At 53.0% G+C, this 21,316-nt stretch overlaps 1 protein-coding gene across 1 annotated transcript in view; it reads left to right on the top strand.

The window, feature by feature from the left end:
* Positions 1-5,601, top strand: part of LOC118596722 (signal peptide, CUB and EGF-like domain-containing protein 1) — a 30,969-nt gene extending 25,368 nt beyond the window's left edge. Inside the window, exon 4 of the mRNA XM_036207603.1 lies at positions 5,492-5,601. Within this exon, the coding sequence (XP_036063496.1) occupies positions 5,492-5,601 (110 nt within the window). The remainder of the gene's footprint in view (positions 1-5,491) is intronic.
* The last annotated feature ends 15,715 nt before the right edge of the window (positions 5,602-21,316 follow it).

The raw sequence follows: 21,316 nt of genomic DNA, 5'->3' as shown, positions 1-21,316 counted from the left end.
CATAGATGTAGTTAGCGGAGTGTCTGACACCGGAAATGTCATAGCATGGGTCAGATGCTCAGCTGCCAATGGAGATGTAGCATATGAGCTGCTTTGATACCCCCAATACCTCACGGGACCATGGTCTGTGCTCCCTGGATTGTGTATGACACCCTGGACTCCCTGGCTGGGCTCTGTGCCCTTTTCTGTGAAGGACCACCTTATCCCTGCTAGGGTAGGCACCCCCAACCCCCACCCCTCCAGCCTCCAAGCCTGATGGTGAAGTCTATACGGGTCTCTGCTTCAATAACATTGTTTGCACTATGGATTCTTCTTACACTGATAGATGTGAAGGACCAAGGCAAGACCCCTCTCAGCTCCCCTCCACCCCCCGCCCCCAGCACAGATCCCGTGGCAGCTGAGGGCAGCCCTTTCCTACAGACTTCTTTTGTTTGGTCTTTTTTTCTTTTGGTCTTTTTCCTTCTCAAGAGAGAACTCCAACTCAGAGAAGTCAGGCCTCAGTTGCAGCCGGCTCCAGCCCAGACCGACCGTGTGACCCCAGGCTGGTTGGCTGAACTTTTAGAACCTCAGTCTTACATCCATGAAACACATTAAGAACAGACGCCTGGGAGTTGGGGAGACGGCTCAGTTGGTAAAGTGCTTGCTCTGTGAGCACAGGGACCTTAGTTTGATCCCCAGAACCTACACTCTAAATCTAGGCAGAGGAGTACACATTTATCTTAGCGCTGGGAGGCAGAGGTAGGAAGATCCCCTGGGCTTACTGGCCACCCAGCCTAGCTTACTTGGTGAGTTCCAGGCCAGTGCCTAAGAAATTACACTAGAGGTTGGCTTTTGGCCTTCTCTGGCACATGCACCATATACATGTATGCATATATATGCCCACAGGCACACATGTACACACACACACACACACACACACACACACACACACGGAACGGAGCAGGGGGAGGGGACATTGATCTTGGGTTGCAGTGAGGACTGAGGAAATTATAATTGAGAAATGAGCAGGGCTGAGACACGGGAGAGTCCAGCCAAGACTCTGGTGCCCCCACTCTCCCTAAGTCTTGGAGCCTGGGGTCAGCTCCTTGGGTCTTCCCTGCCTTGGTTGCCACAGCTATGCCATGGTCTAGGAGACTAGCCTCCCAGAGAGTGGTGGGCTGCCTAAATCCAGAGAGACTTGGGCCTGGCTGCCACCATTGTATCCTGGCAGAGATTTCAAGTTGGTTGCCTAGCGCCCACCCCGACCCCAGGGGCGCATTTGATTTCTCCCCACTGCCATCACAGAAGGAACTGTCAGCACTTCAGAGTTAGGGGACAGGATAGAAACATTAGCATTTCCCGCTGGGAATCCTGGTGCACGCCTGTGGTCCTAGGACTTGGGAGACAAGGGCAAGAGGGTTGGGTGTTCATAAGGCCAGCCTGTGCTACATGAGACCCTATTTCAAAAAAGGGGGGGGATGACATTTTCCCTCTCACTCTTGCTTGGTGACTGTTGTCCTGCCCCCTGATACTTACAGGACTCAAGGCAGGATCTCAAGGAAGGCCTTGTGATGTAATGATTTAATACAAATATAATCCCTCAGTAATGGCAAAGCTCTCCCTTCCTTGACACACGCGCCCTCCTGGTGACCTGGTGACTCGATATGACTCCTGAATTCTAGGACTCCTTGTACTTTGTGCCAGACAATACAAACATGGGCGGAACCTGCTCCTCTCCCACTTATCTGTCCCCTCCCCCATCCAACACCACCCAGGACATGAGGACTACTAACCTGTTGGGGTTCTGACTTGTGCCCCAAAGTAGCAGCCCGATGGCTGTGACTCAGACACAAATGTCATTTGTCCCAGTGATCAAAAGGTTGGGGCCATTTACACAGGACATGTTAGGGCCCCAGATGCCCAGGGAATGGTCTGCAACAGGGTTTGGGGAGGGAACATGTTGCAGGTGATCGTGCCCCCCTTCAGGGACTCAGTCTTCCAGAGGGAGGCTGGCAACTATGAGAGAGGCAGAGCAGAGGCCTAAAAGACTGGTGTCCAAGTCAGGGCACCCTTTGCCCACCCCTCAGGGCGGCCCTGGAGGGGGCCTGTCCTGAGCTGCTGCCAGGAGAGAGTGTGAATTCCCCTGACTCCTCTAGTCAGTCAGTCCAATCCCGCTCCAGTACTTGCTCTTAGAACTTCCTGCTGTGTATGCCGAAGCTTCCAGCGAAATTTTACACACACCCCCACCCGAGGCTTGTTGGGTGTGTGTGAAGGGTCGGCTGAGTTGCTCGAGGGTTCTCTGTCCACATTGCTGCATGTGGCCCTGCACCTCTCCTCAGACACAGAGCCGCGGCCTGTCTGTCGGGCCTGGATGTTGTTTGGACTGCAGAAGTCTTGGTAGAGAGCATTGTTCCAGTTGTAACCTTCTCTGAGTTCCTGGGGATGGTGGCAGGGGCAAGCCCTGGCCATCTGAGAGAGCAACTGAGGGAATTTGAAAAGTACCCCCGAGTGGGCTGAGGTCGGTTTCTCCATCTGCAGCGTTCACAGTTTCTTTACTTTTGAGCAGGAGGGCCTATTTTCTTGTGGAGATGGCTTGTCTGTGACCAGGTCCTGGACGGGAGCCAAGTCTGTGCTCTGGAGAGTGAAGGCCTCTCTCTATTTGACATCTTTATTGAGGAATTTCTCAAATATAACAGAAAATGACACCGGAGGGAATTGAAACCAGGATGAGATCTTACTCAGCCCGAAATGGCTGCCTTTAGCTGTGTAATTACTTGAAATAGCAGTTCTGTTTGAAAAATATTATTCCAAACTCAGTGCGCTCGGCTAGCTGAGCAGTATTTAGGCTAATAGAATAAGATTTTTTTTTCATCTTAAATTAGAACCAGCAGCGGGTCATTTTCCCCCATCTCCACAAAGCAAAGCTCTCTTTTTCTGAAGCCATCCGTTCACTTAGCCAGATGTCTTCAACCTCCGTCTTTACCTTGACTTACTGAAAAATGTGTTTCTCAAGTTGCTCACAGCTGGAATTTTGGACCGGCCCCGAGCACTTTGATCCCCGCTGAAGAAAAGTCATTTGTAGCCGCGTCCAGCAGACATGCTGATTGATTAACCAGATGGCTCTGTAACAGAGAACATGTATTGAGCACCTACTGTGTGCCTCACCTTGTGCTCAGAGACTGGGCCAGATGAGAGGTGCATTTCTGTACATGTCCCAGGTTACATTTATGTTTTTTCACAGGTCCCCCACAGCATCCACAGGGAGGTGCCATTAGCAGCCTTTTCCTAGAATCTAGAACCCAGTCAGGTAGAAGCCCCTAGCAACCACTCTCACAAATAAAACAACCTGGGCTCAGGGAAATGATCTACTCAAGGTCACAAATGCCAGTAAGAAGCAGAGCTTAGACCAGACCCAGCAGGTGGTTTTTGTCTCTTCAAGTCTTAAGCCTGTGCCTGCTGACCACCTCTGCCCACAGCACCCAGGAGAACAGACCAGGTTCAAGGACAGGTCCCTGATGCCATGTCCTGTCAGGCACACACCCTGTCTTGGAGCCACCAAGCCCATTGTGTGGTCCCAGCACTGTTCTGTGGTGCCAGATCAGGTGGGCAGTAGTGGCCAAAAGGCAAAATGCACTGAGGAGGAATTTGCTGGCTTACCCAGGCAGCTCACTTGGGACTTTGTCCTGCCCCATGTGACCATATTCAACCCTGTTTTTCCAAAGTTTTTCCACGGCTTCCCCAGGGCACCCAGCTCTCAAGGAATGCAGCAAGGGCCCTGCTTACCCTTATTCTCACATTGCACCCTCACCGCCCATTGTCCAGGCCTCGGGCCCTCTTGTGTGTCTCTGCTGTTGACAAGCTGCCTATAAAGAGTTGTAGAACGAGTGAACAGAGGATTTCCCACCCAAACAGAGCCTTTGCTACATCGCTGTGCAGGACACGCAGGTGCCAGGGGCAGAGAAGAATTCAATGGAAAGTCTCCAGGGCCCCGGATCGGCCTGGATTGGCGAGGATGGAAGCATGCATCCATAGGAGAGGAAGTGCCATTTAACTTGCTTCCCAGTGCTCAAGCATTTGTGTCTGAACCAAAGTTGTGCTGTGTTCCTACTGTGTACCCACTGAAGACACAAGCAGTAATGACAATCAGCACCACAGGCTCACCCTTCTGGATCCACACAGTAGGAACACAGACAGCCACATGGGAACATATAGCTCAGCAAAGTCATTTCAGTCAGGTCAAATCCACCAAAAACAATAACAGCCGAACAGCCTGCTATAAAGTGCTGGGCGGGAGAGGGAGGGATGGCTGTGCCAGACCACTGGGTTCTGATCACATTGCTGCATGAAAACCATACCATACCAAGTGGTATGAAATACCGCCATTCTCTGCCTGCGGGTTCCATGGGTCAAGAACCAAGTCAGGGATGGCCAGTCTCTGCTCCAACGTGTCTGGAGCCTCAAGTGGAAGACATGAAACTGGAGAAAACCTGATGGCCAGGAGCTGGAACCATCTGGAAGCTTCCTGGCTCGTGTCTAGTGGTGGTTGCTGGATGGAAGCCAGAATGTATATGGGCAGCCTTTCTGTCTGGGCTTTCTTGCAGGCCAGGGTGCGCCTCCCCTTCGGGGTGTCTGAGTCTCTGCAGAACAAGGTCAAGTGTGGGAACCCCCTCACAAACTCATGGGGAGGGTGGTTTCAGTGGTCTTCTCTGATTTAAGGGGAGCAGGTGTGGGAGGGGACCCCAGGGAGGAGGAAGAAGTGTCTTGTAGAGGTCTGAGGAACTCTGTGCTAATGGAAGGGAGGCACAGATGAGTTTGGGGACAGGTCACTGTGTTTAGAGAATCCTAGTGTGGGAGAGGGAGGGAGGTGAGTTCCAGAGGGAGGCAGGAAGCAGTCACAGATTACTCGGGACCCTAGAAGGGGTGGGTTTTATGCCAAGTAACTGGGACGCTGGGGGAGCATTGTGACTAGCAACTGACATGTTTTGATTGACATTTTAATAAATATCCTTCCTGGTTGCAAGTGGAGACTGTTACAGGGATAAGGGGCAGGGTGCTTCATCAGGGAGGCCCCTGTAATGGCTTGGCTGGATGCTGGTGACTCAGTGTGGGGTGACAGTGGTGGAGCTGGTGGCTCAATCCAGAATACGTTTCGCAACAGCCAACAGGAAGTCCCAATGGATTCACCGTAAGAAGTCAGGGAAAGCAAGGACCAAATGGTTTGACCGTCAGTGTCTGTGTGGCTCTGCCTTGTGACTTAGGCGAGGATGCCTTGGATGGGGAAGGGACAGATGGATGTTTGTATGGGATGGGCTGCAGGACTCACATCAGCTTGGTTGAATTCTGTTTGAGATAATTAACCAGTCTTCCCAGTAGAAATGGCACACAAGGTCAGATGTTTCTGCAGTCCGACGTGGGGGCCGTGTGAATCACTAGCTTCAGGACAGCTTTTAGTGCCGGAGATGTTGGTGGTGGTTCATTTCATAAAGATCACATGTGTTCCTGCCCTGTGCAGCCCCCTTGGATGAGAGCTCCAAAACGGATGACCTGTTCCCTGACCTTAGGAAGCACAGACATTCAACCTGCCTGGCTTTGGACATCCTGCCTGACTTGATCACTGTGTGACTTCAGGCAAGTAACTTAGCTTCTCTGGGCTTCTCTCTACAAGGTGGAGCCAGTGACCATGTTTATTTCCAAGCCCAAAGGAGATGAGCTTTGTGGAGCACCCGGCTTGGTGCCTCGCACTTACCAAAGGCTCCATAGATGTCAGGCATCTACTTACCATTGGCCTAGGGTGCAAAGTCAGAGCACTTTTTAAAGAAAACGAGTCTGGCTGTGAGCCAGTGAAGAGGCAGTGGGCAAGCCTGGGCTGTGGGCTGTGTGAGAGACCTGTAGCAGAGACCCGAACCCCACATCCTACGAGGTGCTCCCGTCAGACAAACCTCTGCTCTCAGACTCGCTGTTGGACGGTCCTCCATCCTCTCGAAGGGATGTGGGGTCACATGACCTCGGTGCTTCTCGTACTGTGTAATCTGGTCACATCCTCTTATTTCTGTCTTGTTCTGACCCCTGTGGAGGTGGGAACAGCTATTCTCTGTTGTGTCTGGGTGAAGGCAAGTGTGCAAGTGACCTTGGAGGCTGTCCAGTGGCAGAGGAGGAGAAGGGCACTGGGGAGACCTTTGCAAGGCCTTTGCAGTTGTGTGTGGGGAGGAAGTCGCTGGGATGCCTAGATGCTGGGGGTGGGCGTGGCCATCACGGCTGCTCCCTGTGCTGGGCTGGGTGTGGGTAAAAGGACTACCAGCCCCTAAGACAGCTGCAGCCAGCACTGCTCCTCGGAACCCCACAGAAGGTTCCAGTCACCTCTAGTTGTTTTCATCCTCCAGCAGCTCCAAAGTGTTTCTCGCTGGGAGACACATGTTGACCATCTTCATGTAAAACGAAACATCCTGGGCCAGCCCTGTCTCCTCTGCAGAAGCAGCAGAGTTTCTGGGGTAAAGGGAAGAACTTTAGCCCTGCTCCCTGTGCCCCGGGCCTGCTTCCCTGCTCACCGTGGCCCATGCTGAGGTGATTGGAAACACAGGGCTGCGTTGGCTGTTGGAGCTCATGTCTGTCGGTCTGCTTCTCTCAGCTTTTTACAACTGTTCATTTGGCTTCAGTTTTTGCTGAGACAGGCTCTCACGTAGCCCAGCCTGGACTTGAACTTGCTCTGTATGGGGGGACTGGCCCTGAACCCTTGATCCTTCTGATTCTACCTCTAGTGCGCTGGGATTACAGGCATGCACCAGCACCACAGGTTTGCATCTGTTAATTTGATAGAAATTCCTTGGCCCGAGAAAAAGAAACACATGCTGGATTGCCCCATCACTGCAAAAATGGGAAGCAGGTGTGGGGAAGTGAAATGGTTCCAAGCTGGGGGGCTCCCCTCCCCTTCTCCAGGGTCAGCCAAGAAGTGGGGTGAGCTTCTTTCAGAAGAGCCCAAGCCAGCACTGAGGGAGAAAGGACCGTGGGGTAAGAGTCAGGCACTGGGGGCTGCTGCCTCACTGGAGGATGCTGGGACACTGTCTCTAAGCCTCAGCTTCCACATGGTATGTGAGATTAAGTGAATGGGATTCAGCCAGTGGTTTTCGGACTTTGTGGGCTTGTGTGGACATCAGCGGAATTCCTTTTCTTCAGAGATCATGCTGGGGTCACACTGCTCAGGCTAAGACGGGAAGCCAGATTTGGGAAGCCATCCCTTCACCCCACAAGGTTCCTGGAGCCTCGGGAACAGTCTGGGACCTCCTCACCAGGCTGCTTCTCCCTCTAGATCCTGTGAGTTAACCTCAGGGACAGTAGCCAAGCTCCTTTCTATGTCCTCCTTACCTGAGGGAGACAACCCCTGACTTCCTCGGGACTGTGGCCTCCAGCACCTGGAGTGACTTTCAGACCCCTAACCAGCTTCCCTCCTGCTCTCCAGGCTGGTCTCTGTCATCCCTGCCACTGGAATGGCTTGCCCTCTGCCTCCTAGGTAAGCCTACTTGGCTCACCCACACAGGTGGTCCTCAGGCCATGGCCGAGGGACAGCCCCAGAACAGCCTCTCCGACTGCACGCTTTCCGTGGCTTCCTGTTGAGGATGAGTCTAGGAGTGGGTCATCCTGCTTCCCTGAGGTCCTAGAGGGCTGTGCTCCAACTCGACCTGGACAGCCACCCAGGCCTCTGCAGTTCCTGTGTAAGACAGGGCTAAGAGGGGGCCATGGCAAGGGGGGCATCTGACAGCGGTGTGTGCAGACCTGATGGCTGTGAGTGTGCAGACCCGACGGCTGTGAGTGTGCACACCTGACAGTGGTGAGTGTGCAGACCCGATGGCTGTGAGTGTGCACCCGACAGTGGTGAGTGTGCAGATATGACAGCAGTGAGTGTTCAGCCCCAATGGCTGTGAGTGTGCAGATATGACAGCGGTGAGTGTGCACACCTGACAGCGGTGAGTGTGCACACCCGACAGCGGTGAGTGTGCAGACCTGACAGCGGTGTGTGCAGACCAGACAGCGGTGAGTGTGCACCCAACAGTGGTGAGTGTGCAGATATGACAGCAGTGAGTGTGCAGCCCTAACGGCTGTGAGTGTGCAGATATGACAGCGGTGAGTGTGCAGACCTGTCAGCGGTGAGTGTGTAGACCTGACAGCGGTGAGTGTGCACCCGACAGCGGTGAGTGTGCAGACCCGACAGCGGTGAGTGTGCACCCGACAGCGGTGAGTGTGCAGATATGACAGCAGTGAGTGTGCACACCTGACAGCGGTGTGTGCAGACCCGACAGCGGTGAGTGTGCAGACCTGACAGCGTTGAGTGTGAACACCTGACAGGGGAGAGTGTGCACACCTGTCACTGGCGCAGAGCTCCCCAGCACACATCAAACCGGACAGGTCCACGGGGAAGGCATCTCACTGGCCTGGAGCCACAGTGGCTCAGAATCCACCCACACAGCATCTCTGCTCCTGGCTCCCTCCACTCTGCTCTAGATGCCTGGAGAACACGCACTGGGAAATCAGATGCCCTGGGCCCTTACTCCTGAATCCCTTCCTAGCCAGAGTGGGAGTTAGAGGCCAGTTCTGTTCTCTCAGTCTTGTCTGGAAAGGTGGCATGGTGATGAAACCAGGAGAGGACCCTGGGAATGTAGCATGTTGTCGTGTGTGCAAGCATGTTCTATGGAGGAGTGGTCTGTGTAGTGAACATGGTCTGTGTAGAAGTATGGTCTAGGTACATGAGTGGTCTGTGGAGGCATGTCTATGAGGGAGTGGTCTGTATAAGAACGTCATGATTTGTGTTAGGGTGTGCTCTTGTGGGTGTGGTTGGGGAGTGGTCTGTGGGGTGTGGTCAGGGGAGTGGTCTGTGTGGGTGTGGTCAGGGGAGTGGTCTGGGGTGTGGTCAGGGAGTGGTCTGTGGGGTGTGGTCAGGGGAGTGGTCTGTGGGTGTGTTCAGGGGAGTGGTCTGTGGGGTGTGGTCAGGGGAGTGGTCTGTGTGGGTGTGGTCAGGGGGAGTGGTCTGGGGTGTGGTCGGGGAGTGGTCTGTGTGGGTGTGTTCAGGGAGTGGTCTGTGGGGTGTGGTCAGGGGAGTGGTCTGTGTAGGTGTGGTCAGGGGGAGTGGTCTGTGTAGGTGTGGTCAGGGGAGTGGTCTGGGGTGTGGTCAGGGGAGTGGTCTGTGGGTGTGGTCTGTGTGGGTGTGGTCGGGGGAGTGGTCTGTGGGTGTGGTCAGGGGAGTGGTTTGTGTGGGTGTGGTATGTGGGGAAGTAGTTTGGGGGGTGTGGCCTGTTGGGGTGGGTATGGTCTGTGGAAGCCAACTGTGGTCTGTGTGGAGAAACAGTAGATGTGAGGTGTATAGGCCTTCTGCTCCTTCCCTCTCCTTCAGCCAGCAGTCAAGTCAGGACTTGGTCATGCAGGACAAGTGAATGGTCAGAGCAGCCCTTTTCCCTGGGCTGAAGTCTGTTGTTGCTCCACCCCACACCAGCCCCACCTTTAGCGAGGTCTCTATTTGGTGGCTTAGGGAAGAAGCCCTGCTCTGTCCCAGAGCAGAGACTCCATAACAGAGTCCATAAACAGCAAAGTAAACATAGGCCATGGACAGAGGGCAGCAGGCAAGTAAGACACTTGTCTTCCCCATGTTCATTTGCAATCCCAGTGCCAAGAGCTCAGGCGGAACCCTGCGGAATAAACAATAAATAAGTGTCTTATGAAAACTCTTTAAAAATATCCTGCCTCCAAATCATAGGCCCAGACCCAACTCTGAGTTGTACACCTAAAAGGGACATTGGCAACAAATGAGCATGCCCCAGTCTCTCACCCACAACTCTGCCAACACTCTTGCTTATCTTGGATTGACTGGACGTCTTGGGTAGCATCTTGGGTCACCCAAACATAACCAGAGCCAGGCTGTGTCTGGGAAGATGATGCAGCTGCTTCTGCCCTGGCACAACAAGACAGGGCCCTGGCTGTTTCTGATGGCCATCAGCCAGCCCGTGCATCCGCCTGCCCAGCAACCCTCCCTCTTACCCACCTCATCCCGACCACACACAACTAGAAATAGGTGTCTGGCAGGGACACCCTGTGCCCGCTGGCGCTCTCCATTTGTGGAGTGGACCGTGGGCGTGGCTGCTTAGTCTGAGGTCCTTCATCACCTCCCAAGTGCGGCTTCAACAAGGACAGGATTCTGCAGGCCATCTTGTCACCACCACCACCACTGTTGGCCTGTCTGCTGGCTGCCCAGGGATCGGTCACCAGCAGAAGCACTTAAGACCAACTGGTGGGTCTTCCACATAGAATATGCAAGGGGCTAGATCCCAGTGAGAGAGCCTGGCTCCCCCAATGGAAACAGGGGTCCCAGGAAGTCCTACCTGCCATGCCAGCCTTACGTTTCTTGCCTAAGCATCCAGCAAACTAAATGTTAAGCTATCCCCAAGCACCCCTGATCCCTGCTGGAAGCCCTCATTCCTTGCTGGCCCAGATATTCTAGTCCCCAACTGCCTGGGTCTCTACCCTAGCCTCCCTGCAAAGTGACTGGCTGCCTTATACTCCCCACCCTGCATAGAAAAGCCACCCTCCCCCTGAATTAGACTGAGTTACAAGTGTCTGTTTACTTATCCCTCTTCCACATGTGGGATAATTATACTGAAACTTCCAGAGAAATCAGAAGCAAAGTCAGAGGACATTTGTCCTGGCCACCATGCTCTAAGGCCATGTCCAGACATAGACATAACTTTATGGTTATAAGAATCGCATTGATGTTTATATGCTCCCCACCCCAATGTCAGAACCCTCCTCAACACGAATACAGAATTGTGTAGCCAAGAAGAGGGAATGTAATCAAGGCCCAGGATGTGGGGAGCTGGTAGCCAATTGGTAAGACTGCTGCTGTGACACTCTGGTTCAGACAACAATGTACTTGGGGAAAAAGACTTGTAACATGGCAAAGCCCTCTCTGCCCATGTAGGCTCCCTGCATGCCCATGTCTGCCAGTCAACTGGTTCTAGGGTTAGATAATGACTTCCAATATGGCGTCCTCTGTGTAATCAGTGATGGGGGTGAGCAGGTCCAGAGATTTTTGATAATTGCCCAGCCTGCTTAGAAGGAGTATAGGGTCCAGGTATGGTGTGGAAAGGGGAGAAGAAAGAGTTTTTGTTTTGTTTTGTTTTGTTTTTTTGAGGCAAGGTTTCTCTGTAGCTTTGGAGCCTTTCCTGAAACTCACTCTGTAGCCCAGGCTGGCCTTGAACTCACAGAGATCTGCCTGCCTCTGCCTCCCAAGTGCTGGGATTAAAGGCGTGCGCCCCGTCGTCGTCGCCGCTGCCGCCGCCGCCGCCGCCGCCACCACCACCTGGCAAGAAAGAGTATTTTAAGAGATGGGAAACACACACACAAAGCATAGAGGCAGGAAGCTCAGGCGGGTGGGAGAGTGGACTCCAGGTAGACACCTGTGAACCAGAGGAGCAAGGTGCACCAAATACTGCCTGGCCAGAGACCGCAGCTGTATCCTAGGGATGGGAGGGCCATCAGGGCCACTGGTCAGACAGACACTGTGTCTTAGTTAGGGTTTCTGTTGCTATAAAGAGACACCATGACCATGGCAACTCTTATAAAGAAATATTTAATTGTGGTGGCTTGCTTACATTTCAGAGATTTAGTCCATTATCGCCAGAAGCAAGACAGCAGGCAGGCCAACATTGTGCTGGAGAAGGAGCTGAGAGTTCTTACATCTTGACCAACAGGCAATAGGAAGTAGTCTGGTTGATTGGGTGTGGCTTGGGCAACGGAGACCTCAAAGCCCACTCCCACCGTGACACACTCCCTCCAACAAGGCCACACCTCCTAATAGTGCCACTCCCTATGGGGGCCATTTTCTTTCAAACTACCACACATTGAGTGCACCACAGACTCACAGCTTGTCCTGCTGAGCCATCCAGCCCACCTACTGCTGCCGTACCCCCCCACCTTCTTCGCCCCTTCCCACACACACACACACACAAGACATTCACCACATCCCACCACCAAAGGTGCCTTTGGCCTCCATGGCCCCAGGCCATCTCAGAGAGAGGCTCATAGGCTCTGGGCTGGCCCATCTGGCCCCATCTCCTCTCACAGAACACTTACGGCCCACCTCCCCAGCCCTTTTGTAGTGTCAGGCTTTACATCCCTGTGACAAGATGTCTGATGTAAGCAATTGAAGGTAAGGGGTGGGGGTGATCTCCTGGCTTCGGAGGGATGGATTCATAGTCCTTGACTGTCCTGACTCCAAGCCCGCTGCCTTCTCAAGTGTGTTGACTAATGAGACAAAGCCAGAACTTGGTCCTGATGGCCATCAGCTGCTCCACCCCCAAAGCTGACCGCAAGGGGTACGGAGTGTAGGAAAGAATATTCAGGTGTACAAGCCAGTTAGGGAGCCAGTGTGGGACATGGAAGGGGGAGAAGGCTGAGCAGTATGACAGGGCGTGGGCCGCCATGGTCCTCTCTCACAGAGGCCTCTGGGATGGAGCTGCACAAGGAGAGGAAGCTAGAAAGTAGGAGAAGAAGGGGCTTGGAATATAAGCATGAGGACTTGAGTTGGGTCCTTAGAAACCACGGGAAAGGCACAGCTCTAGGCAGAGACAGGAGGATCCCTGGGACTTCCTGACCAGCAAGCCTAGCCAACTGGAAAACTCCAGACTTACTGAGAGACCCTGTCTCAAAGAGTAAGGTTGAGAAAGACACCCAGTGTTAGCCTCTGACATCCACCCACATGAGCCCACGTGCACTCCCACCTACGCACACATACGTACGTACACACACGTACAAAAAGAAAGGAAAGACAGCCCTGAGCCCCATAGCAGTCTGCCGAAGGAAATGCCATGCCCTGCCCTGTGCCCGAGGGCTTGAGGAGTTTGGACCTGCCAAGTGCTGCAGCCAGAATTCTGGCCTAGAGATTCCCAATGCAGAGAGTGGTAAGATTGAAACTGGCTGACATCAGGCGGGGTGGGCTCATGTCAGTGGGGGTGTCAGGGCGATTCCGGGCCTACTCCACTCTATGATTCTCTTGGGAGAAGAGAAAGGCTTCCGGCAGACACACCACAGAGGTCATTGCTCCCATCTGGGCCCTTGCAGGCCTCTCCCTCAGGCCCTGCCAGACCCTCAGCTCCCCCGCTCTGCTCTCCTCCCAGAGTTCTGTTTCCATGCCTTGTTTGGTTGGTTGGCTCCCTCCCCCGTTGCCAGCCCTCCATTCTTATCCTCATCAAAAGAAATTAAAAAAAAAAAACCCGAGTGCCTCCCACAGATGTCCGGTCAAGGTCACATGCACAGCTGTGCTGTGTGGGGCCCGTGGGGAGGGGAGTTCTGTTCCTGTCCCTGCTCTGTCACCCACGTGTGGATTGTGGGCAGGCCGCTGGCTGGGGAGCCTCCTGTAATGGGGCTAGTGCCCCGTTGAGGCAGAGTCTCATCTCACCCCACCGTACCAAGAAATTACTGGGAGAGCTGATCCTAGTTTTCATTGTCAAGTTGACGCAATCTAGAATGCGCCAGAAGAGTCTCCATGAGAGATTGTCTAGAGCAGGTTGGCCTGTAGGCTTGTCTATGGGGGATTTCTTGATTATATTAATTGATATAGGAAGACCCAGCCTAAATGTGGGTGGAACTATTCCCTGGTCTGGGTCCTAAACAGCATAAAAGAGAAGGTGGGCTGAGAACCTGTATCCATGCATGGATTCTCTGTGCTACTGACTGTGGATGTGCTGTGACCAGCCCTATCAAGCCTCTGCACAGCAATGCCCCACCATGATGGACTATAGCCTAGAACCGTGAGCGGAAATAAACCCTCTCACACCTAGGTTGCTTGCTGCCTAGATATTTTATCACAGTAACTGGACAGGAAGCTAAGCAATAGGTGTGGCCAGCCTGGAGTTGGCAGGCAGAGGGCTGGGCTGGTGAGCATGTAGACAGTGGTCACCATAGACTTTGGTGACCAGGAAAAGGGAAGCCCATTTGTGGGCTTCAGGAAGTAGGTGACATGGTCTGAGATGGCTCAGTGTTGAAGGCATTTCTGCTCTTTCAGAGGACCTGAATTTGAGTCTTAGCACCTACATCAGGTGGTTCACAACCACCTGTAACTCCAGCTCAGGAGATGCAATACCGTCTTCTGGATTCCATGGCCACCTACACTCTCACATGTGTATACTCATATACAGACATATAGAATTTAAAATAAAAATAAACTGCATGTGGGGGTGCATACCTTTAGTCTCCGCATTCAGGAAGCCGAGGCAAGTAGATCTCTGTAAGTTCAAGGCCAGCCTGGTCTACAGAGCTAGTTCTAGGACAGCTAAGGCTACCACAAAGAAACCCTGTCTCAAAAAACAAAAATTAAATTAAAACTGGGGGGAAAGTTAGATACAGGCCTGGTAAGATAAGGGCATTTGCTACCCAGACTGAGGAGCTGAATTCAATCCCTAAAACTTGCATAATAGGAAAGAATCCATTCCCACAAGCTCTGACTTCCACATACCTGCCATGGCATAATCCCCATCTCCACCCACTAAATAAATGAACAAATGCAAAATAAAAGTAGATATAGATTTATCATATTGACTAGTAATGCTACTCCTTACCATATATCGAAGAGAATTAAAACACATCCACCCAAAAACCTGTATGTGAAGATCCACAGCATAATTCATAATTGCATCAAAGTTGAAACAACCCTAATGTCCATTAATTGGTGAATAAACAAAACCATGGCAGGTATATAGACATAGGAATATTACTCAGTCATTAAAAAAGGATGAAACTTCTAACACATGCTACACAACATTAGCGAAGCTTAAAAAGATGATGCTATGTAAAAGAAGCCAGACACAAAAGGACCAATAATATGTAATTCCGTCGATGTGAAATGTCTAGGCAGGGTAGCTACATGGAGACTGAGTGGACATGTGGTTCTAGGGGGGAGGGAGGGACTGGGATTGGTTATAAAGGGACGGGACACATGGCTATTGTTTGGTGGGAAAGACATGTTTTAGAATTAGTTGTGATGGTTACATGACGAAGTAAGTGTGCTAAAAAAAAAAAAAAAAAAAAAGGCCAAGGTACATCCAAGGTGTGAATTGCATCTCCATTATGAAAATCAACTGTGGAAATGAAACATCAGGAGAGCACTGTCCCACACACTGCCAGCAGACCAGCAGACCAGCAGACCACACGCACAGTTCCGCCCCTTGGTTCTGGCCAGCATTAAGCACAGCCATAAGCTGACCTCTCAGCCCCCAAGAGCAGTCCTGGGAGATGAGCGGGCCAAAGCTAAGTCAGGAGGGAGGCAGTTTAAGGAACTCCTCTGCTCAGAGACCAGCAAGCCAGGCAGGCTGAACCCTCCCTTCTTGTCACTTTTCCAATTTGGAAGGGACTTGGCTGTCCAGCATGCTGTGCCTGCGATCCCCAGAGACTCAAGGCACTAAGTGCAGTGTGTCTTGCATGGCTCACATTTGTCAGTAACCGCGTGGGCCAGATCTGGTGCTAAGGGCTTTGGCTCTGTCCTCTCTCTATCCCCCCACCCGCACCCACACCCACACCCCAACACTTCAACACTGTTACCATCCCTGCCTTACAGAGAGGGAAACCCAGGCCTTGAATGGCTCAGCGGCCTGAGGTCAGAGCAGGCACTAGCTGCCTCGTGTCCCATCTGGTGTGGCCTGTGGGAAAAGATCCAGACCCCATAGGCAGTGACCACGGGGTCACAGGCAGTTCTAAGGGGGAGTAGCTGAAGGCCTGAACGAGGCAGCAAATCTGTATCCTTGGCGACACCGAAGAACCCTGGGGGAGCCTGGGTTAGCAGCTGAGTTCAGAAGGCAGGGTCCTGAGGAGAAGCAGTGCCTGGTTGCAGGTAGCTCCAACAGAGCCTGGCCCTCCTGGGCTGGCTTGGGGGTTAATAGTAGGCTTGCTGGCCTAGAGAGCCAAGCTCCACACAGGCCTCTCTCAGTCCTGAGTACAGACCTGGGCCCAGCCCAAGAGGCTGCATGCTGCTGACCTGCAGGGGACCCAGGAGTCACGGGAGAGGGCTTCAGATGACACCCAGAGCGGGAAGCAGACAGGTCCCCGGTGACCCACTTATCCCTCCTGCCAGGCGAGCTGGAGATCTCGACAGTTCAGGAGTGTCCGGCCTCTGTCAGAACTCAGGCCCCAGATCTCTAAGCCCTGTGTGTGTTTTACCCAAAATCAAGTCCATCTGGTTCTTGTTTATTTACACTTAACTCATCAAATGCAATTTTGTAAGAGTCATTCGATAGCCAAGAGGCATTTCTGCCTCAGCTGCCCTTCAGAGGGGAGTGTGGAGGGGCGCGGGGAGGGGAGGGCATTGCTTCTGCCAGGAGGGACCGGTGGCGGAGCTCAGTGGTGGAGGCTGAGCCTGGCTCCACCAATGAGCCTGAGCTTCGGTTCCCACCCACAGGATACAGGATGCTGCTAGAGCCCTGTTGCAAGACTTGACACAGTGGATTCTGGTCAGCCACAGAAACATGGGCGGGGTCCCCTCAAAACACAGAGTCTCTGTGTCAGATTGTGAGTGTTCATAGGAAACACAAAGCAGCTGAAGCGGGACCAAGGAGTCATTTTTCAGTTATAAATAACTGCACACTCAGGCTCCTCATCCGGAAGAGGACAAACAAACAGCCCACTATTAATAAAAACAAACAGCCCCACCTGGGGCCAAGCAGCGGCCCTTGAGGGCAAACCACAGACCTCTTGCAGACGCCCTCTGGCCTGGCCTCAGCGACCCTTCCTGTGGGGAGACAACCACAGTGAGTGGGCCCCAGCCCTGACATGACCCCTCAGGGCTGGTGGGAACAGGGTAGTGTCCGCAGAGCTGAGCTGGGCAGGAGTCATAGCTAAGGGCTGCCTGCTCCAGGGCTAGTGCCAGACCTGTGTCTGTACTGGACAGTGACCCCGGAGACTCTGCGAGGCTCTGTCATGGATACCATGTCCTGTCAAAGCTGGAGTCCTCGGTGGCCACACCCTTGAGGGGTGCTTCACGGGGAAGCTGGAAGATGTGAGATACAGAGTATACATCCAGAGGACACTGTAAGATGGGCCGTGTCATGGGAGCTGGAGAGATAGACAGATAGGTGTGGAGGACAAATCAGTAGCCCTAGTGACTGTTGGGGTGGGAGAGAGACAGAATTTGTTAGGAAACAGGGTGCTTCTCAGGCCTGGATGGCCAGCTGAGGGTCAGGCCAGACTGAGCTGAGGTGAGGTCGTCTGTGACCTTGGATACCCAGGCCTTCCTAGGCTCCAGCACTTCCCACTGCCACCAGCTACTACCTTTGACTGAAGGAACAACTGCTGAACAGTATTCCTACAGAGGGTCACCTTGGGGACCACCCGAGGCTCTGCTTCCTCCCCATTTGTTGTCTACCACCTCAGATAGCCAAAAGAAAGGGGGGCCCCATGCAGAAGTGCACTATATGCTGAAGGAGGGGACCTGTTCACCCCACAGAGGTGGTCCCGGCATCCCTCCCCAAGCTGGGGCTTCAGGATAAGCTGTGCGTCCTTTAGCCCTGCCACCTGGTTTCAGGGTCTCCCCCAGAGCTTCCTAGAATATGCTTCATAGCTTAGTTCCAGTGCCCAGGGGTCCCCTGCCTTCTTGGAAGCCCCACTGTGGTTATAAAGGAAGATGGTAGAGTGTCAGCATTCAGAAGCAAGATGTCCCCACCCCTAGCCTAGCTGTTCCAGGACCCCTGAGCCTGAGGTGGAGAAGGCCTCTCAGGGTCTGGCTACACACAGGTTCAGTCTTGCTGATGCCTTAAGGGTTAACGACACTCTGCTTGTCAAGCTACTCAGAGAAGGTCTCCAAGAGTATCACTCTGCTGGCTGGACTGTGGGGTCCAGCAGAACCGATGTCTTTTGAAAGCCTTGCAGAGTCATGAGCCCAGCTGAGGACACACCTCCATGCAGAGGGCTTAGCTTTCCCTGGCTGCCTTAGTCAACACGTAGGACCTAGCCAGTTACTATCCTTGGGGGCTTCCAGAACTCTCCTGCTGCTGTACTCACAGACCCTTCCCTATGTGCCCTGCCCTGCCAATCCCCCAGCCTCAGGCCATTCATCTCCCCGTGCTCACAGCCCAGGGTTTACATCCCCTCCTCCAGGAAGCTTGCCATCCCTGTTTCCTGGTTCAAAACCCCAAGTGGCATTCATTCTCAGTCAGTGTCTGTGGATGCAGAAGGGCAAAGGCTTGGGTCTGAGGAGATGAGGCTGTCCCTGGAAAAGGGTATAAGTGTATGTGAATGGGGCACATTCTGATACTAGAAGAATCAGGCTCCTGGAGAGTGGCATGGAGAGCCTGCCCAAGTTCCCCTGGATGCCTGGTGTCTTAGTTAGGGTTTCTATTGCTGTAAGAGACTCTTATAAAGAAAATTGGCAAGTATTTCATTGGGATGGCTTACATTTTCAGAGGTTCAGTCCATTGCCATTATGGGGTAACATGGTGGCATGCAGGCAGACATGGTACTGGAGAGGTAGCTGAGAGTTCTATATCTTGAAGGCAACAGGAAGTGGTCTGAGACACTGGGTCATATCTAAGACCTCAAAGCCCACCTCCACAGTGACATACTTCCATCAAAAAGACCACACCTACTCCAACAAGGCCACACCTCCTAATAGTGCCACTCCCTTTGGGGGGGGCATTTTCTTTCAAACCGCCACACCTGGTGAGCCAAGATAGCATTCCCCTGCAGCAGTGAGCTTCCCTCTGAAAGTGAGCTGTGATATCACCCGTAGTGAGCTCACCCTAGACTGTCAGGTATGGCCTCCTGCCCTGCCACCCTAGGCCTGTCTCTGGTGAAGGAGATACAGGCTTTTCTCCACCCATGGCAGGGACAGCATAGTGAAACCTGTGGTCTAGGCAATGGGATGAAGTGGAAAAGTAAGACCTTCTTCCAGAGACCTGGAAGGAGGCACTAAGGCGACAGAGTGAGACTGATGAAGCCGTGGTCTAGCTGAGTCGGAGGAACTCTCTTAGTTTTTGGCAGACCCAGAAGGAATAAAATTCACCCTGGGTGTCTCCGTGACCAGTGAGCACAGCCTGCATCCCATTGGCCTTCTCACAAAGCGGTTGGCAGGGTGTGTTGGGTTTGACGCCCTGGGGAAACCTTTGAATGTCTTAAGCTCTGTTCCCTTTCCCAATTCCATTCCGTCTCATGACCTGGATGCCCACAATGAGAGGTTGGACTAGGGATGGGTGGGATGTTGCATGACTTTAATCCTAGCACTTTGGGAGGCAGAGGCCGATACATCTCTGTGATGCCCAGGCCAGCCTGGTCTAAAGAGAAAGTTCCAGGACGCAGAGAAACCCTTTTCTCATACCCCAAATAAAAAGAGGCTGTACTATGTTGAGTCCTGGGGCAGATCTCCAGGCAAGCAAGCAGGCCTTGAAATGGTACCTCTGGACTGCTGTTTTCTTCAGACCACCACACCTGGTCTATTCAGTGCTGGGGATGGAACCCAGGCCTCTGTGCCAGGCAAGTGCTTTTTTTTTTTTTTTTTGAGACAGTGTTTCTCTGTGTAACAGTCCTGGCTGTCCTAGAACTCGGTCTGTAGACCAGGCTGGTCTCGAACTCACAGAGATCCTCCTGTCTCTCAGGTGCTGGGATTAAAGGTGTGCACCACCACGCCTGGCTATGGAAAGTGCTCTTTTATCTGAACTATATCCTCACCCTGAGTTCTGACCTTTGAATCTGGGAAAAATGTCATCACTGGATTCACCTCCTCCCGTCCACCCTCTCCCTCCCATCCACTCTCCCTTGGTTCTTTACACTCTTCTGTCTCCTAGGGCCTCTCGGGCTGACAGAGAAAGCGGGGCTTTTAGACCTCAGAGCTGTAACCCTCAGAAGAGTGTGTGTTCAGGGATCTACAGATGGTCCAAGCCAGTGCCTGGGGCTGTGCTGATGGTATCATACCAGGTATAGAAAACCCCAAGCTGGGAGGTCAGGACCCACCCCTCCAGCTTCCCCAAACCCCTCAGCAGACTCTGCCTCCCGCCCCCACCCCCACCCCAGGGTGCTGCGATCCCTCCCTCACCGATGTCCAGCACCCTGGGCAGACCCGCCACAAAGCAATGGTAGGAGACGCATGGGGGTGTCTGACCCATTTGCCTCCATCTACCTACGTGTGCAGTCCTTCTGGTTTTGGGCAAGGTCAAAGCCAGGCCTGCAGTCACAGGCGACCCCACCTTTGGGCGTCTCCCGGCAGATGTGGGCACAGCCATGGTCTTTGTTCATGCAGTTCATACCCTCTGGGAAGAGAGACAGACAAGACAGAGGTTGGAGACCAGTGAGAGGAGACGAGAGAAGGAAACCTCGGGCTGTGGAGAGATGACTAGTGGGGTGTCCCAATCCAATGGGTGTGTTTAGTCAGATACTACAGGTACCACTCCCATGTGCACGCGCATGTGTGTGCACACACACATTCAGCCATAGGTGCATGTTGCCACAGTGCCACAGGGCCCTGAAGGTATAAATAACATAGGCACAGCTCCCACCTGACAGCAGATTGGAGAGTTAGCATTGCCCTCCATCAAGGCCGTTTGGATTCTCTCCTTAGCCACCAGGATACCTTCGGATCCACTCAGTAAACGCTATCTCCTCCCCTGTTTGCCTGGAGTGGCTCAAACCTCCTTCTGATGACCCTAGTTGGTGTTTATCTTCTTGGTGATTGGTGAGGAGTTTCCAGAATTTATGAGGTCAGGGGTCAAGTGAGAGGTTGTAGGTCACAAGCCCATCGAGAGGCTGGGGCAGATCAAAGGCCAGAGAGTCACTGTGTGCTGCACACTAGCTCTGGGACCTGATGTCACCTCCGTCTGAAAGAGCATGACAGGTGAAGCTGTCTGGGAAGAGGGGAAAGACACCCTTGAGGTGGTGAGCACATGAGATGACCTCTCTTCCTCAGGGGCCACACTGGATCTCTAGGGAAAGAGTGTAATTGTGACCCTGTGTGCTGCACATGGGCCCTCACTAACACAGGACATGTTTAAAAGGCTAAGTCTCTGGCAGTTTTAATATAGACCAAAATTATCTTGGGCTGGCGGTGTGACTCAGTGGATTTCGGCTAGCATGCTGGCAGCCATGGGTTCCTCCTAGCACCATAAAAAAGAAAATAGAAAAGGCAGTCTAAAGTGAATTCATGGGTGGAAATGAACAAAGGCTGCATTTTACCCAGTACCAGGCCTCACCTGATCACGCTCTTCTTTCCCCTGACCCTTCGATTAGCGCATTAATTCAAGCCAAGCTGCCATACCAATGCAGAGCATCACCAACTGACCCATGGCAGCCAGGCAAGGCACCCAATGCATCGAAGGAAGCGCCCCAC

Source organism: Onychomys torridus, chromosome 16, assembly GCF_903995425.1.
Source record: "Onychomys torridus chromosome 16, mOncTor1.1, whole genome shotgun sequence".
Classification (NCBI taxonomy): domain Eukaryota; kingdom Metazoa; phylum Chordata; class Mammalia; order Rodentia; family Cricetidae; genus Onychomys; species Onychomys torridus.
Note: the sequence above shows the minus strand (reverse complement) of the source record. Positions and strands in the feature narration are given on the sequence as shown.